Source organism: Canis lupus, chromosome 28, assembly GCF_003254725.2.
Source record: "Canis lupus dingo isolate Sandy chromosome 28, ASM325472v2, whole genome shotgun sequence".
NCBI lineage: Eukaryota > Metazoa > Chordata > Mammalia > Carnivora > Canidae > Canis > Canis lupus.
Window position 1 is genome coordinate 30,058,421 of NC_064270.1, and position 17,702 is coordinate 30,076,122.

The window sequence follows — 17,702 nt, forward strand, 5'->3', positions numbered from 1 at the left end:
TAGTGAAAAGAGGTAGCTGTTTGGAGAGGTGTTGATGTATTTCAAGAATTAGGAGGCTGTTCTAACTTTACCTTTGTCTTTGGGAGAAAATACACTTTTTTTAGTTTTTTATTCTCTGCTTCACTAGGTTAAAACTCCTAACAAGTTTGTTTTGTTTTTAGAATGCGCTTTAAAAAAAATTGAGATGTAATCCACATGCCATAAAAGTCACCCTTTTTAAAAGTGAACAAGTCAGTGGCTGTTGATATATTCTCAAGATTGTACGACCATCACTAATCCCAAAACATTTTCATCATCCCAATTTACTTCAATTGTAACTAGTCGATATCTGTTCCCTTATTTTACTTTTCATGTTTTCTTTTTTGGTCAATGTGTGAGACTGACTGAAAACAGGAGATTAAAAGACTTAAGAGCACAGTTAACCCAATGCAGTTCATAGATCTGGATGGAAGCTCAACAGTAAAAAGACATTTTTTTAACCCATGATCCCCACACTCCTAACTGCTAAGTGATTTAAAAGCAGACTTCAGATAATTTGTTTATCCACAAATATGTTTCAACACCATTTCATGACATTCACTCTTCCCCCCTCTTTAATCATCATGTACTAGGTGCCCAAATTATATGAGTCTGTGTCTGTTCTACTCTGGTATTCATTTGACCGTACTTATACCAGTACCCCATTGTTTTATTTACCATAGCTTCATAGTATATTTTGCTATCTGGTAAACATTCGCTCTCAGTAATAATAACATGAATTATAAAAATTATTTAACCCTCATAGCTACTCTCTGCAGCAGACAGTTTTATCCCATTCCACAGATGAGAAAACCGGAAGAAGTCAGTCAAATATTGTGCTGCCAAGTGAAAGGTAAATAAGTGATGAGGTAGGGGCACTTGGATGGCTTAGTCAGCTAAGTGTTGGATGCTTGGTTTCGACTGAGGTCATGATCTCAGGATCCTGGGTTGGAGCTCTGTGTCAAGTCTGTGCTCAGTGGAGTCTGCTTGGGATTCTCTCCTCCCTCTGCCTCTACCACTCGTGCTGACTCGTGCACTCTCTCTCAAATAAATGAGATCTTTTAAAAAATAATAATAAATGGTGAGCTAAAATTCAAGCCTAAGTTCTGACCTCAAAGTCCAGAACCTTAAAGCTTTTTCTGAGAAGGGAAGGCTGCTATTTACAGATTCTCTATTGTTTGATCATTTACATTATATTTTCTCATATTTAATCTTCATCCTAACTCCCTAGATCTATTGAACTTCAGCCCATAATATATATATTTTTAAAAAGCACTTCAATTTTTCACATTTTTTCTAAAGTGTATTTGAATTTGTAAGTTGTGTTTCAGTGTTGGCAATATTTGTGAAAAAAATGATGCCTTTTGGTTTCCCAAGTGAGTTTATGTATGGAGTAAAACCTTTGCTCGAAGGTTAATGTTTTGGCACTATGCAATTATTAGATGTTTTATTGGAAGGATCTTTATTACATTTGATTATGCACATTGTGTTTTTCATTGCTGTGATTTATTAAAATCATAATTTGCAAAAAAAAATCATAATTTGCAATGTTAATATGAAATGTATCCCAAGTAAACTCCAGTAAGAAGGCATGAAGTAGGAAAAGGGCTTCACAGTGTTGGCTTGTCTGGTCAGCTGCCAATGCTTTAATCTGTTCAGTGTAAAATAGAAATTATTCCTGTGAGATTAGGAGACCAATGGTAAGTATTTTGTTTTATTCAACAAAATGTATTGACATATGCAACAGTATATTATTTGTTGCTAACTCTTACCCTTCTGAAGAACAAGTATGATATGCTTTATTTATTACGTATTTGATTTATTATATGATAGGTGCTTGATAACTGATCTTGATCCATGCCTGAAATACTCCCTAGCCCATGGTAGGTCTTTGGTTAATGTTTAATGATAATGAATAATGAAATAGCCTGTAAAAGCTTTGAAGCTTTATAGTAAATTTCCACCCTACTTTATAAAGAATTATGAAACTCTTCCAAACTCTTGCATTTTTGAAATGCCTAAAGCACATCTTCAGAGCATAATCCCTAACATGAGAGTTGATTGATATTTAGGGGAAATTGAAATACTGTATTTCTCTTTTAAGAACATTTTTTATATGGTAAATATATATCCGTCATGTTGGTTTTCCACAAGAAATTACTGAAGCACTATTTCAATTATTTTAATGTTTGTTGCTAGTTAGGTAGTATTTTTTTAAGAGTGTAACTTCATGAACTGAAAAATTGTATTTGCATGCTGTCTTTCATAGACCATTTCCCATTTAATTAAAAATCTTTTGTGAGAAGTAAAAATTATGATTAGGAAGATAATTGTTGGGCCTCTGGATAGAGGCCAACAATTCTTGTATTTATTAAAGATTCTTTAGTTTGTTTTACCATCATACCACTCCCCCCCTCCCCCACGATTGCCCATTCTCCTCAGTCTATTATTTGCTATAAGTGCTAGTGTACACATAAAGTAGTTTTGGAATTGCTAACTCATATCCTTCCAACAAAGTCACTCACCAGAGTACAATATTATATGCAGTTCTTTTTGTCTTTTGTTTTCCATAGTTATTTAGGTGCGTTTTTTTCTAATAGTGTGGTTACACTTTTCGTTTGAAGCACAGTTGAATTAGTGTTTGCATTTTGTTTTGAGTTGTCCTCTCTCTGTCCTTCCCCCGCTGCCATTGAAAGGAACTATTTATTTTTGAGAAGGGAGACATCACTAGTCAGAACTATATAAAAGGGTATACTCATGGGCAGCCCTCGTGGCTCAGTGGTTTAGTGCCACCTTTGGCCTAGGGTTTGATCCTGGAGACCTGGGATCGAGTCTCATGTTGGGCTCCCTGCATGGAGCCTGCTTCTCCCTCTGCCTGTGTTTCTGCCTCTCTCTCTCTCATGAATAAATAAATAAAATCTTTAAAAAAAAAAAAAAAAAAAGGTATACTCCGAGAACTGTCACTTCCCCTGATCTCCCTTCTTCCATCCTGTTTCTGCCTATCCTCTGTAGATAACCAGTCTCATTAATTTCTAGTTTATTGCTCTTATTTTTGGTGTGTAAATTGCAGATATATGCATATTTTCTCATATCTTTTTTTAAAAGATTTATTTATTTTAGAGAGCAAGCCCACATACATATGCAGGGGGAGGGGGAGAAGGAGAGAGGGAGAGAGAATCCCAAGCAGACTCCCTGCTAAGGGCAGAGCCTGACTAGGACTCCATATCATGACCCTGAGAGGCCAGCACTTAATTGACTGAACCACCCAGGTGCCCCTCATATCTGCTTTCTTACATAAAGGGTGGCATACTCTTGATATTCTTTTGTGCTTTGATTTAATAATATAAAGTCTTATATGATTTTAATATCTCCTTGTTCTATAAATATATCTTTATCCATGTAATATAATCAAGAATCATTCCTCATCAGTTCCTAGAACATGCCTAATTCTTCTTTACTCTCTGCATAGTACTCCACTGAGTGGATGTGTCCTAGTTTATTCAGCCATTCTCCTATTTTTGGACAATTAAGTTGTTTCCAATATCTTGCAGTCACAGACTGCTACAATGAATAAACTTGAGTGTACATACTTTTGGGTTGATTGTGTATTTTCAGGGTAAACTCAAGGGTGGAATTGCTATGTTAAAGGTAAAGTGCATGTTTTATTATTAGGTATCACTAAATTTTCCTCCAGAAAAGTTGTATCTGTTTGTATTCCCACCAGAACTGTATGACATTGCCTCTCGTTCCCACAGCCTTGTTAGGGAATGTGCTCTCGTACCTTCATATTTTCCGCAGTCTGATGGATGAAATGATGTCACTGCATTTCAGTTTCCATGTCTCTCGTTATAAGTGAGATTGAACATCTTTTTACATGTTGAAGGCTATTTATTTATTTATTTATTTATAAGATTTTATTTATTCATTCATGAGAGAGAGACAGAGAGAGGCAGAGACACAGACAGAGGACAAAGCAGGCTCCGTGCAGGGAGCCCGACATGGGACTGGATCAGGCCCTGGGCTGAAGGCAATGCCAAACTGCTGAGCCACCCGGGCTGCCCCATTTTTTAAATTTTTGTATATTTTTTTATTGGAGTTCAATTTGCCAACATATAGCATAACACCCAGTGCTCACCCCGTCAGGTGCCCCCCCACCAGTGCCCGTCACCCAGTCATCCCAACCCCCCACCCACCTCCCCTTCCACTACCCATTGTTCATTTTCCAGAGTTAGGAGTCTCTCATGTTCTGTCACTCTCACTGATATTTCCCACTTATTTTCTCTCCTTTCCCCTATATTCCCTTTCACTATTTTTTATATTCCCCAAATGAATGAGACCATATAATGTTTGTCTTGATGGCCATTTATATATCTTTGTCATGTGCTTTACTTTAAAGTGTTATATCGTATGTATATTTTGTTGTTAGATTATTCTTCAGCTTGCCAGGATAGTAGCATTTTATAGATACCAGACATTAGTGTGACTTTTCTCTTTCAGATCTTCCATGGTGGCTTATTTTAATTCGGCAGAAAGCATTGGTGGGCAAACTTCCAGGAGACCATGAGGTCTGTAAAGTCACCAAAATTGCTGTGCTGTCACTTTCTGAGATGGAGCCTCAGGATCTTGAGCTAGAGGTAAGGTGGAAGTCTCAGGAAGTTTTATGGTAACTTGGTATAAATATAGTAACAAATATGAGGATTTGGTTAATAGACCAAAATCTTAATTCTAGAGCTAGATAATATTTTTAAAGTAATTGAATCCTGTGGTTTTCAAACTTCACTTCAGTAGTGGAAACTTTGTTTCAAGATCTGTGAAATCCAGTATAACAGATGCATAAAAGCAGAGGCGGCTTTGGTTGAGGTGGTGATGTGGGGGAGGAGATCCTTGGGATCCAGCCCAGGTGGCCTCCTATGGAAAACCACTTTCTGCTCCTAGGGAGCCCTAGGGTTCTGCATAGTACAGTTTGAAAACTCCTGATTTGGGGGAGAGAGAGGATAGTTAAGAAGATGAGATTTAACTTACTCTATATCCTTTTTAAATCTGTATTTCTTGAAATTTTTCTAAGCATATATTTCTTTTATAATTTTTTTAAGTTTTTTTTTTTTTTCTCAAAGAAAGAATCCACTGATCTAGTGCAATCTTTTAATTTTTCAGGAAGGAACCAAGCCTGCAATAGAGAGACTTAAGGCCAAAATAATGAGATTTCCCAGGGCCAGTATTTTTTACCACACTGTACCACCATCTGGTAGAAGTAGCACACAAAAGCATTTGTATTATGTTTGCTGTTGGTGCAAGAATTGGCATCTAGGGGTGTCATCACTCTGCCCTAGTCCTAGGCTCGCTCTCTCTCTCTCTTTTTTAAAAAGATTTATTTATTTTAGAGAGCGCTCACATGGGGGTGGTGCAGAGAGACAGACAGAATCTCAAGCAGACACCATGCTGAATGGGGAGCCTGACATGGGGCTTGATCTCGTGACCCCAATATCATGGCCTGAGCCGAAATCAAGAGTCAGCTGCTCAACCAACTAAGCCACCTAAGCGCCCCAGTCCTAGGCTATCTTGATCACTGTGATGTGGGAAGCTCTGAAAGTTATGTGGATTATCATATTTAATCCCATAGATCACTCTGTAAGGTAAATACTAATGGATCCACACTGTACAGATGAAGAAAGGAGTCTTAAGTCACAGCTGGCAAATGGTGGGGTCTGGACCTGGCCACAGGCCATCTGGTCCTGTATCACTCTGAGCTGCCACCCTCTTACCTAAATAGCAGGTAACAGGTAACATAGCATCTACTGCCCCACAATTTAATCCATATTTTTCTAGGCTGGGCTCTTGGGGAGGGTGTTTGGGGACATGGTTAAATTGTTTTAAAAATAAGTAAAAATATAGCTATTTTTATGCTTCAGCTTTTAATTTGATGATCTAATTTTAAGAAACCAACATTAAAATGAAGTTAAAAGGGTAGCAGGTAACAGGTAACATAGCATCTACTGCCCCACAATTTAATCCATATTTTTCTAGGCTGGGCTCTTGGGGAGGATGTTTGGGGACAGGGCTAAATTGTTTTAAAAATAAGTAAAAATAGGGATCCCTGGGTGGCGCAGCGGTTTGGCGCCTGCCTTTGGCCCAAGGCGCGATCCTGGAGACCCGGGATCGAATCCCACGTCAGGCTCCCGGTGCATGGAGCCTGCTTCTCCCTCTGCCTGTGTCTCTGCCTCTCTCTCTCTCTCTCTCTCTCTCTCTCTCTGTGACTATCATAAATAAATTAAAAAAAAAAAGATTTAAAAAAAATAAAAATAAAAATAAAAATAAGTAAAAATATAGTTATTTTTATGCTTCAGCTTTTACTGGTAATTTGATGAACTAATTTTAAGAAACCAACATTAAAATGAAGTTAAAAGGGAGCACCTGGGTGGCTCCCCTGGTTAAACATCTGCCTTTGGCTCAGGTCCTAGGGTCCTGGGTTTGAGCCCCATGTTGGGCTCCCTGCTCAGTGGGGAGTCTGCTTCTCTCTCTGCCTCTGCTCCTCCCATCGCTCACTCACTCTCATTCTCTCTCTCTCTCTCAAATAAATATAATCTTTAAAAGTGAATTTAAGAGGACCCTGATATTCTCTTTATTACAGGAATCAAAAAATAAAATTTTGAATAAAATATTTCTCTTTATTGGTAGTAGAGCTAGAAGATTATTCACTTATTCATTATTGCTGATCCAGAGACAAATCACTTAGGTAGTAATTAGGCCTATTAAAGGCAGGTGTTTGTAATTTTTGTTTACATTTTATTGTGGGGAAGAGCAAAATTCTGTTAGTTTACTAAGCCAATTAATTTGTCATCAGTGTCTTTGGATGGCTTTGCTGACAAACCGAAAGATCAGCATGGCTTTCTGTCACCAGTCTTTGCCTTGATGGGGAGCGCCCCTTGGGCTGGCATTCTGGTCTGAGCATTAAGCCTGGGGACCCTGGTAGTAGATTTAGAGCTCCTTTCCAGCAGTGAATAATAGGAGGAAGGGCAAAGAACAGCTATGTGGAAATCATGAATTGCTTGCTTATTTTCTGACATGTTAATTTAAGTCTTTGGGACCTTTATTTCAGTTTCCATATAAATGCATTTAAAAGGATGTTTTAGAAGCTTGATAATTTTTGTTTGTTTTGATTTGTTTTGATGTACTAAATTGTAAATGAGAAGGAAAAAAACCCACTTCTTAGAAGTAATCATTGTCCATATTCTAGTGAGTTTTAGTGGTTATTTCTATTTGCCCTAAGCTCTTTGAAGGAACAGTATTACTTTCAAATTTTCAGAATAGTTTTCATCATATGCATTTTTGCATATTTTTTCTGCTTTAACTCCTATTATTTTTCATAAACATACATATGCATATAAACAGATTTTTAAAAAACAAAACCAAGTCTTACATTTCTTTCTATGTCTTTCTAATTTGGCTGCCTGTGTATCACTTTCAGTGTCCTTACCCTTTCCTAGCAGGGCCTCAGGCTCTTTAGTGTAGTCACTATTCTCAGATTCGCTAGGACTTTATTAGAGGAGCAGGAGCAATCTTATTCCAGAATCTGGAATTAATAGATTTTCTAGTTTTCTGCCTTGGTTACCTTTTTACCTCAAGTATAATGTTTGTTTGGCAATTTAAAAAAAATTGACATACTATACAGTTCACGCATTTGCAGTATATAATTCAGTGGCTTTCAATCGGTTTAGAACATATTCATGCATGTTCTTCATGAAGAAGCCCTGTGCTCATTGGCGGTCACTCCTCATTTCTCTCCGAATCCTAGCTCCCTTAGTCCTAAACAACCACTGATCTACTTTGTCTCTCTAAACTTGCTTCTTCTGAACCTTTCTTATAAATGGAATCACATAATACATGGCCTTTTGTGATTGGCTTTGGTTTACTTGGCATAGTGTTCTCAAGGTGGATGCCAGTTGTTTGTATATAGCAGTACTTAATTGCTTTTCATCCCACATATGGATACATTGCATTTTATCTATTCATTCATCAGTTGATGGATATTTGGATTGTTTTCACTTTTTGGCTATGATGAATAATTCTGTGAACATTCATGCACAAGTTTTTGGTAGACATGTGTTTTCTTTTCTCTAGGGTGTCCACCTAGGAGGAATTGCTGGGTCACATGATAACTCTATGTTTAACCTTTTGAGGAACCACCAGACTGTTTTTCAAAGCAGTGTGCCATTTTTAAAAAATGATCTATACAAGGGTATGAAGAATCCTTGGGGTTCAAATAGACAAGAATATAGATGTTCTTTCTTTTGAGAAAATATCCTTTAAAGTTTTATAGGCTTCTGTCCCATGTCTGCATATCTTACTTGGTGTATCTCATTGCCTTAATAGATAACTGTATCATTTTCCATATTTAGTTTCCCTCTAGACATCTGTTTAAAATTTTAGCTCCAGATGGACATAGATAACAACTTTTAAAGTAAAATCATCTATTTTCCTTTTCTTAAACAGTAGCAGTAACATCAGCCCTTAATCTTGGTTGTGAACTATAAGTGGCTACAGTAATAGAAAAACTAGAGGACCATCAGGGAGCTTGTGGTGGTGGTTTTCTTTTTGAGATGATGTGTATCAAAGCTGTGAATAAGGGCTTAAGCACATACTGTACAGAACTGGCTGGGCCTCTGGGAAAGGGAAGATGATCCCACTATCAGCACTGTATGTTGTAATTCTAAGAGCTCTGTCTAAACAAAGCATCTTCGGACTGGATGTGATCCCAAGAAGTTATTTTCTCTATCTTAGATCTTTAGTAAGACTAAATTTAACCCTTTTAGGATTAAAGGATGTGCTTGTCATGATGAACACTGGGTAATTATAACAAAAACTTTTTTAAAAATGGTAGCCTGCTTTAAAAAAAATTGTTACCCTTTTAAAAATGATAGTGGTCTATACTTTTCTAAAGGTAACAATGTGGAAGACTCTAAAATATTTTTTGAATTGTTTAAGGTAAATTTAAATCTGTTTAGAAAAATTGGTTTAAGAGACAGAAAGAGATTTCCAGATTAAGATGGTATCATGAGTTTGTGCTCTCCTGTAGAGATCACAGTCCTCTGAAAAACTTGGGGCCATATTTGAGTTCAGGATTTGGGGGAGTTTCAAAAGGCTAGTCCATGTATTCAATATGTACCCAGTGAGTCTGGGCATTACCCCATAATACATTACATTAATATTTATTGAAGAGTCTTACGAATATTCATACTATGGGGTATAAAGGATGACTAATAACAGCCTCATATCTATTCCGGGCATATTTAGCCATTAAATGAATTTGTTACAAACTTAAAAAATGAACTTCTAGGTTTCAGAGATTTTTGGATTTGAGGGTTGTAGATAAGAAAGTTAAGGGATATTGGGATTGGGTTGTGTTCCAAGCCGAGGAAGGGGGTAGATTGTTTTAAAAAGAAAGAAAAAGGAAAAAAAAGCAAAAGACATTGCCAGGCCTAGAGAGAAGCAGTATCTCATCTTCAGTGGGTGGTCAATTGAACTGAGACCCTAGGCCTCCTGGGTTCTGGGTCCAGAATAAGGAAGTGGGAACTGGAGATTTGGCCCCTGCAGAGTAACTTAACAAAGGGCTATAGGAGAGATGGGGCCCTGGGACCATGCACAGCGCCAAAGTCTGGTGCTGAAGTGCGACTCCCCAGCTCACGAGAGGAGGCTTGTTAGGTTGTCTATTCTGTATGGGATAATCATTCATAAAGAATTCTTCTGTCTGTTAAGCTGGTAGCACCTGCCTTAAGAAATACTAATCTGGGCAAAAGATAAGGATGTGAATGAACACACTGGCAATCAGCATGAGGTAATTGGGATTGGTAGGAGAGATAATAGAGGAAAATAATGGAAAATGACCACTTGGTTTCTTTCTTAAGGGATCCAGTAGAGTAGTGTCATCAGTGAGGTAGGGCAACCAGAAAAGGAACAAGATTTGGGAAACAAATGTTGATTAGACTGGGAGATGCTGAATTTGAGGGACTAGTGTGTCAGTAGCTGGGAGATGTTATATTTTTGTGAACTCAAAATGAACTCATGAACTCAAAGCAAAAGAATGGCTTTAGAAATATGTAAGCATACCAGTAGTTAAAATTAGGAGAGGACAGTGTTTTCTAGGCTGCATGAAGAAGGGGAAGAGAGCTAAGGCAGAACGTTGGGAAATACCACTGTGTTTAGAGACAGAAAGAGATGCCAAGGAAGAAGACTGAAAAGGAGCAGTGAGAGGAGGGAAGAGCCCAGAGTCGTGAGGACCAGAGGAAGAGACCACAGGAGTGATTGTTAGTGTCCTGTTCTTAGAGAATAAGGTTTATCCTTCTCAGAGTTGAAAAGGTCCTGGTTTTACTCTGCCCAGGAGGTCCCATTGGCCTTTCATTCTTTGACCTACATCAACTAGACCATGTTCTCACAATTAGCAGTCACTTGAACCATTTGTACCCTGCTAACTCAGAGGAGATTCTAGGGTTGAGGAATGGATTAAAAAAATACATATTCTGGTAAACTCGAACAAGGTTAAAAGATGGTAAGAGAGGGGCTCCTAGAGATCGGAACAATGCAGAGAGGAGTGAATGAAGGGTCCTGGTCCTCGGGACGTAGCAGGAAACTAGCCTTGCAGAGAAAAAGGGACTCCCCTCCTCCTAAGAGTGAGGAATGCATGGATGCAGGCAAGGTGTGGTGCTACAAGGTTACTTTAGAATAGCTAGGTCTTGAGCATCAGCTTTGAAATATTTCTGGGGGATATTTTGCTGGCTTGAATATTCTTAAGGAATAACTGTGTGACAAATGCATAACATCCAGTTTTGGAAACTAAAATTGCAACAGTCTATAACTAGGTTTGGGCATGTAAGAGTGTTATTAATATGACTAGATAATTACTAACATTCTATATAAAAATTGCTAATCAACAGTTGCTTGGTGTCATAAGCAGAAGCAGCAACGGGACTAATGGGAGAGCGTCTTTTCATTTTTTTTTAATAAACTAATTTTTTATTGGTGTTCAATTTTCCAACATACAGAATAACACCCAGTGCTCATCCCGTCAAGTGCCCCCCTCAGTGCCCGTCACCCATTCACCCCCACCCTCCACCCTCCTCCCTTCCACCACCCCTAGTTCGTTTCCCAGAGTTAGGAGTCTTTATGTTCTGTCTCCCTTTCTGATATTTCCCACACATTTCTTCTCCCTTCCCTTATATTCCCTTTCACTATTATTTATATTCCGCAAATGAATGAGAACATACACTGTTTGTCCTTCTCCGATTGACTTACTTCACTCAGCATAATACCCTCCAGTTCCATCCACATTGAAGCAAATGGTGGGTATTTGTCGTTTCTAATGGCTGAGTAATATTCCATTGTATACATAAAGCACATCTTCTTTATCCATTCATCTTTCGATGGACACCGAGGCTCCTTCCACGGTTTGGCTATTGTGGACATTGGGAGAGCGTCTTTTCAAAAATGCTTCTCTACTGCCCCAGTGAATCTGCACCAATGAAGATGGGGGTGTGTAGGGTATATTCATGGAAAAGGGGGAGTTACTGTTTTCCCAGGACTACCTATAGGCATGCTCAATGTATGAATCTGGAGGTTGCCGTTTATATTTTACCATCAGAGATTATCCATTCATTTAACAAATATTTATTGAGACCTCTTATGTGAAGTACTACTAAGGGATTAGAGATGCAGGAGTCAATAAAACAAACATGTCTGCCATTATAAAACTTCCAGTATAGTAGATGGAAGTCAGACAATAAACATCTGCATAATAATAATTATGTGTTATGTAGTACATTGGGAAATAATATATGCTATGGGAAATACAAGTTGGACAGAGTAAGGGTAGTGGGGAAAGTGCCCAGGGGTGGAGAGATTGTGGTAAAAGGTCTGGGGAGGGGGTGTACGGGCAGAAAGGACAGCTAGAATAGAGTCCCCAAGGTGTAAGTATTCCAACATGTTGAAGAGCAGCAAGGAGGCCAGTGTGGACACAGTGTAGTAAGCAAGGGGAAGAAAGTGGTAGGTGGTGAAGGCAGTAGAGGGAAGATGAGCATCTGATTTTGGACTGGTTGAGCTTGAGATGCCTGGTGGAAATTCAAGTGGAAATATTGGGATTTGTGAATCTAGAATTTTGAGTCTAGAGAGAGCTGGGCTGGAAATATCCATTTGAGAGGGAGGAGTTGGCATATAGAAGATATCTGAAGCCATGAGACTGGGAGAAATTACCAGGGAAGTAAATGTAAATAGAGATGAGGGTCAAGAACTGAATCTCGTGGTGGTCAAGACATTAAGAAGTCAAATGGTCAGAAAGGAACCAGTAAAAGATATAAAGAAGGAAGACCAGTGAAAGCCAAGTGTACAGTGTAGCAGAGAGGATGAGGGAGCAACGAACTGTGTCAGATACTACTGAGAGTTTAAGGACCAAGAATCCACCACTGGGCTTAGCAAAATAGAAGCTTCATCGTGTTGGTCACAATGAAGATAGCAGTGTAGGCGGAGTAGTAGGGGGCTGACGGCAGACTGGAGTGGCTAAGGAGAGACATGGGAGAAGAGGGGTTGGGCGTAATGAGGAGTACAAAGGAGTGGGACACTGGTTGGCAGAGGAAGAGGCATCAACTGAAGGTGTGTTTCTATGCTGATGGGAGGTGCCCTGGGGAAGGCGGGGAAGAGAGAGCTCCTGGAGCCGTGTCCGTTTGCTTAATTCTTCTCTCCTTCCCTATCAACTTGAGATCTTGTTACTTTTGCTCACTTTTTGGGAAATTGTTAGCCCACTTTTGGCAGGACGACTGTGAGCAACTTTATCTTTTTTTTTTTTTTTTTTTTAGATTTTATTTATTTATTCACAATAGAGAGAGAGAGAGAGACAGAGACAGAGACACAGGCAGAGGGAGAAGCAGGCTCCATGCAGGGAGCCTGATGCGGGACCCGACCCCGGGTCTCCAGGATTGCACCCCGGGCTGAAGGGGGTGCTAAACTGCTGCGCCACCCGGGGATCCCGCAACTTCATCTTTAGTCCCCGTGTGTTCACTGGTAGAGCAGGAGTGGCAAAAAGTTGTAATCAAGTTGCAAAACCCAAGTGATTAGAAACACCCTAGTAGTGGTAATTATTTAGTAAGAAACCAGTTATAATAGGCACTTAGTAATGTTCTTAATGAGAGTCTGCCACTTAGCATAGTAATACAACTAGTATGTTGAAAAAATGGAATTACTGCATATGGTTAATAGAATCTTTGTGTAGGGCAGCCCGGACTGCTCAGCGGTTTAGCGCCACCTTCAGCCCAGGGCCTGATCCTGGAGACTGGGGATCGAGTTCCGCGTCAGGCTCTCTGCATGGAGCTTGCTTCTCCCTCTGCCTGTGTCTCTGCGCCTCTCTGTATCTCATAAATAAATAAAACCTTTAAAAAAAAAAAAAGAATCTTTGTGTACCTTTCAGAATACTTGCTTTCTGTGTTGAGCTGCATGAAATTACTTGTAAAACCCTTGACTTTAACCAGGTGGCTTTCTTTAGAACCCCTGTACCCATCTCTTAACATGTTCTCATCCTCTTCCTCATCTTTACCAGTTGGACTGCATGTTTCTTGCAGCCTCTACTTACTGCTTCTTCAAATTTAACTAATCTGTGGTCCCAAAGAGCAGGTTTTCATCTGATTCCATTAGTGTGTGTAAAGATGGAAGGAGAAAGAGTGGTTGGAATGTCCAGCTTTTAAGATTCCCAATAGAGCAGACTCTTGACATCTTCTCAACCAAAACACCTCAGTTAACTAGCATGAATGAATATTTTCCACAGCTAACTGTAAAGTAATGCCCCTGGAGCACAGCAGATGTGTATTTTGCAATGTTTTTAATCTTAGATGTCAATTTTCAAAGCATTAATAAACCCTACCCAAAGCATTTTATTCTTCAGTTGTATTGACTAAGAACTTGCTAGTAATTACTGACCCTAACCTGAATTTCCCGCTCCTAAATCCTAAGGATATCCTGTCTTATATTCTTTGCTTATCCTCTACAATAGCTTTCTAATCCTCGAAACCACAGGTGTGCTTTCTTGATCAGTTATCTGCTTGCTCATTTGAATAATAAATCTGGAAGTTTTCTTTTGACCAAAGTGCATGAGCAGTAGCGGCCACTTCTGCACTCATACTTGAACATTTAACAAGCAGATATTAATAACAATTTTCTGTTTCCTTCTAATTATTTAGCTCTGTAAGAAGCATCATTTTGGAATTAACAAACCAGAGAAGATTGTACCATCTCCCGATGACTCAAAGTTTCTACTGAAGACCTTTACGCATATTAAATCGAATGTGTCTGCGCCTAATAAAAAGAAAGTAAGAGTTTAACTAATAGGGGCTTAGAATTCATCTTTGATTAGTTTTAAATTGAAGGGTAATTTTCTTCCCAGTAAACTTGTTTTCAAACTGCTCATCTTATGAAAGCTCTATCTATGCATGGTCCTTGGGATTATATTCACTTCTCTCCTGGGAAGTTGGCTATTATCCACGTAATGCTGTGACATTGAATTCCTGCGGTAATAATAGATTAATTTCTTACAGGTTAAGGAAAGTAAAGAAAAGGAGAAGTTGGAGAGAAGATTACTTGAGGAGTTACTGAAGATGTTCATGGACTCGGAATCTTTTTACTATAGCTTGACCTATGACCTGACCAATTCAGTACAGAGGCAGAGTGCTGGGGAGAGGGACCCCCGTCCCCTTTGGCAGAAGGTACTCCTCTCCTAGCTCAGAGCAGAACAGTTTCAGACCCATTTGGCTTCTCTAGGAAACCACAGACAACATGTTTCTTTTTTCTTTTTTCAATAGTGCTATCTTTTCATTTATTTATTTTATTTTATTTATTTTTTTATGAATTTATTTTTTATTGGTGTTCAATTTGTCAACATATAGAATAAAACCCAGTGCTCATCCCATCAAGTGCCCACCTCAGTGCCCGTCAACCAGTCACCCCCATCCCCCGCCCACCTCCCCTTCCACCACCCCTAGTTCCTTTCCCAGAGTTAAGAGTCTTTCGTGTTCTGTCTCCCTTTCTGATATTTCCCACTTATTTTTTCTCCTTTCCCCTTTATTCCCTTTCACTATTTTTTATATTCCCCAAATGAATGAGACCATATAATGTTTGTCCTTCTCCAATTGACTTATTTCACTCAGCATAATACCCTCCAGTTCCATCCACGTTGAAGCAAACGGTGGGTATTTGTCGTTTCTAATGGCTGAGTAATATTCCATTGTATACATAAACCACATCATCTTTATTCATTCATCTTTTGATGGACACCGAGGCTCCTTCCACAGTTTGGCTATTGTGGACATTGCTGCTATAAACATCGGGGTGCAGGTGTCCCGGCGTTTCATTACATCTGTATCTTTGGGGTAAATCCCCAGCAGTGCAATTGCTGGGTCGTAGGGCAGATCTATTTTTAACTCTTTGAGGAACCTCCAGACAACATGTTTCTGAACTGTTCTTTCTCTACCTTTTCCAGGTTGATGACCGATTTTTTTGGAATAAATATATGATACAAGATCTTACTGAGATTGGTGTGAGTAATTGTCTCAAAAATATCCTAAGGAGTTATAGTTATTAAGCAAATATTTTAAAATTGTATTAAAATGAATTAAAAGTTTCACTAAAATGAGGTGCCTGGCTGGCTCAGTTGTTAGAGCATGTGACTCTTGATCTCAGGGCTGGGAGTAGGAACCTCACGTTGGGTGTGCAGCCTACCTAAAAATTAAAAAAAAATCTTTTTAAATATCACTAAAATATTTTGCCCTCTAGAATGGGAATTGTTTGGCTAGAAAAGCTAAGGCATTATTTAAGGCAATTCACAACTCCACTACATAGCCACAGACCTAGCTTTTTAGCTAGTTCCCATAGGTTAAGACTGTGCAACTAAAGTCCACATATTTCCTATGAAAGAGAGGTTTTGTTTGTACCCATTGGAATGTGAAGCCCAATTTATCTTTAGTGATACCATTTAACTTTCCTGTCTCTTCATCTGGGAGCTGGAGTAGACAAATCTCTAAGGACATTCTAGTACTGCCAGTATTTGAATCAGGGAAGATAGGGAATATGGTGAGATTATTGCATGAGATTACTTCCAGCTTAATGATTACTTTGTTCCTTTACTCTGTCACATATGTCAGACGATTATGACCATCCAAGGACAATTAATTCAGTCAGTCCACAGATATTCATGGAAGGCTTGCTATGTACCAGTTACTGTTTTGGACACAAAGTGGGCAAATAGTTGAATGAGTAACATGTTTTCTTGTCATTAACTTTTCAAAAATTTCAAACCTTTTTTCTCCTTTCTCTCTCTCTCTCCCCCTTGGCAGTGGTTAGTATAAATGATTTTTACTTTAGCAGTGTCTACCACTAGATATCTGTCTTGCCTCTATTGAGAATGAGGCTTGAAAATGTTCTCACCTCTTTATATGAGGCTGATCAAACTATGACCACTGAAATTCAGTGATGGGGAGAAAAGGGTTACTGTAATGCAGATTTTTGCTGTTTGCTGACAGATTGAGCTCTAATATGTTTTGTAGAGTTTTTGTCAGACACTTTGAATTACCATTTAAAACTGATGACTTGCAGTAGAGGTGGCATTTGGCAGTGTACGTTTCTCTTTTCCTGTCACGATTTTTGCATGATTCCTAGAACAAAAATACAAATAATGAGGATGGTGGTAAGAATAATGAATGCAAATAGACGCTTCACTTCACAATTTTCAATTCTAACCACCTTCCTAAGATCCTATCTGCATGCTCCATAAAACAAAACAAAACCATGAGACTGGTCCTGGCTTATGTGGTTATGGATGGGAGGTGGGTTTGAAGGTCATGCTGAGGTTAAGGCCAGATACAGTTGTGGAGATGTGAGAGAAAGAGGGAGAACAACACTCTGGAGCCCTTCTTACCCTTTACCGTTCCTGCAGTCAGCTCGGAAATTGGAGTATTCTTAGTCTGAAAGGCACAGAAGGGGACATGTCTAACTGTAATTAATACTCTGCTAATTATGTTGGGTGACTTTGTAAAATAAGTATGGAAAGGATTTTTTTTGGGGGGAGGGGGCATTTCATTTGCTGTATGTACTTTAGTTTGGCAAGGCAAGTTTTTTCCTAAACTAGAAAACAAGTCTGTCTTCTATGCTCATAATAAAGTGTTCAGAGTTAGTTGTATTTTATTAAAGTCTTGATGCAGTGGGGAGTTTAAAAATCAACCTGTACATTATTTTTGGGTTTTGTTGTTGTTGTTCTGTGCCAAGGGGAATAACACAATAGTTAAATTTGTCAATACTTATGATAAGGCAGGAACTATGCCAAACACTTTCTACATTTTACTCATTCATACAGCCTAATTAAGTAATAGTTTTTCCTATTTCTCAAAGCAGGATTTTGAGGCATGGTGAGGTTAAGTGATTCACCAGAGTGAGTAAGAGCTTGAATTCATTACCCAGGCAGTGTGGCTTCTGTCTTCTATGCTGTGGGCCCTCTCAGGCAGCTCTTGTTTTTGTTTTTAAGACGTCTCTACACACAATGTGAGGCTCACGACCTCAAGATCAAGAGTCCTGAGTCAGTCAGGTGCCCTTCAGGCAGCTCTTTCTGAATGATGACTATAGAGAAAAGGAAAGGCTCTCCCCTTTGTCCTCCTCCCTCCCTC

At 38.9% G+C, this 17,702-nt stretch overlaps 1 protein-coding gene across 2 annotated transcripts in view; it reads left to right on the top strand.

Moving 5' to 3' along the window:
• Nucleotides 1-17,702, top strand: part of INPP5F (inositol polyphosphate-5-phosphatase F) — an 87,312-nt gene that overhangs the window by 34,879 nt on the left and 34,731 nt on the right. Inside the window, exons 3-7 of one of the 2 annotated variants that reach the window (XM_049103637.1) lie at nucleotides 785-871; nucleotides 4,516-4,652; nucleotides 14,232-14,360; nucleotides 14,586-14,753; nucleotides 15,527-15,583. In XM_049103637.1, the coding sequence (XP_048959594.1) occupies nucleotides 785-871; nucleotides 4,516-4,652; nucleotides 14,232-14,360; nucleotides 14,586-14,753; nucleotides 15,527-15,583 (578 nt within the window). The remainder of the gene's footprint in view (nucleotides 1-784; nucleotides 872-4,515; nucleotides 4,653-14,231; nucleotides 14,361-14,585; nucleotides 14,754-15,526; nucleotides 15,584-17,702) is intronic. The other variant, XM_025467426.3, reaches the window with a different exon arrangement.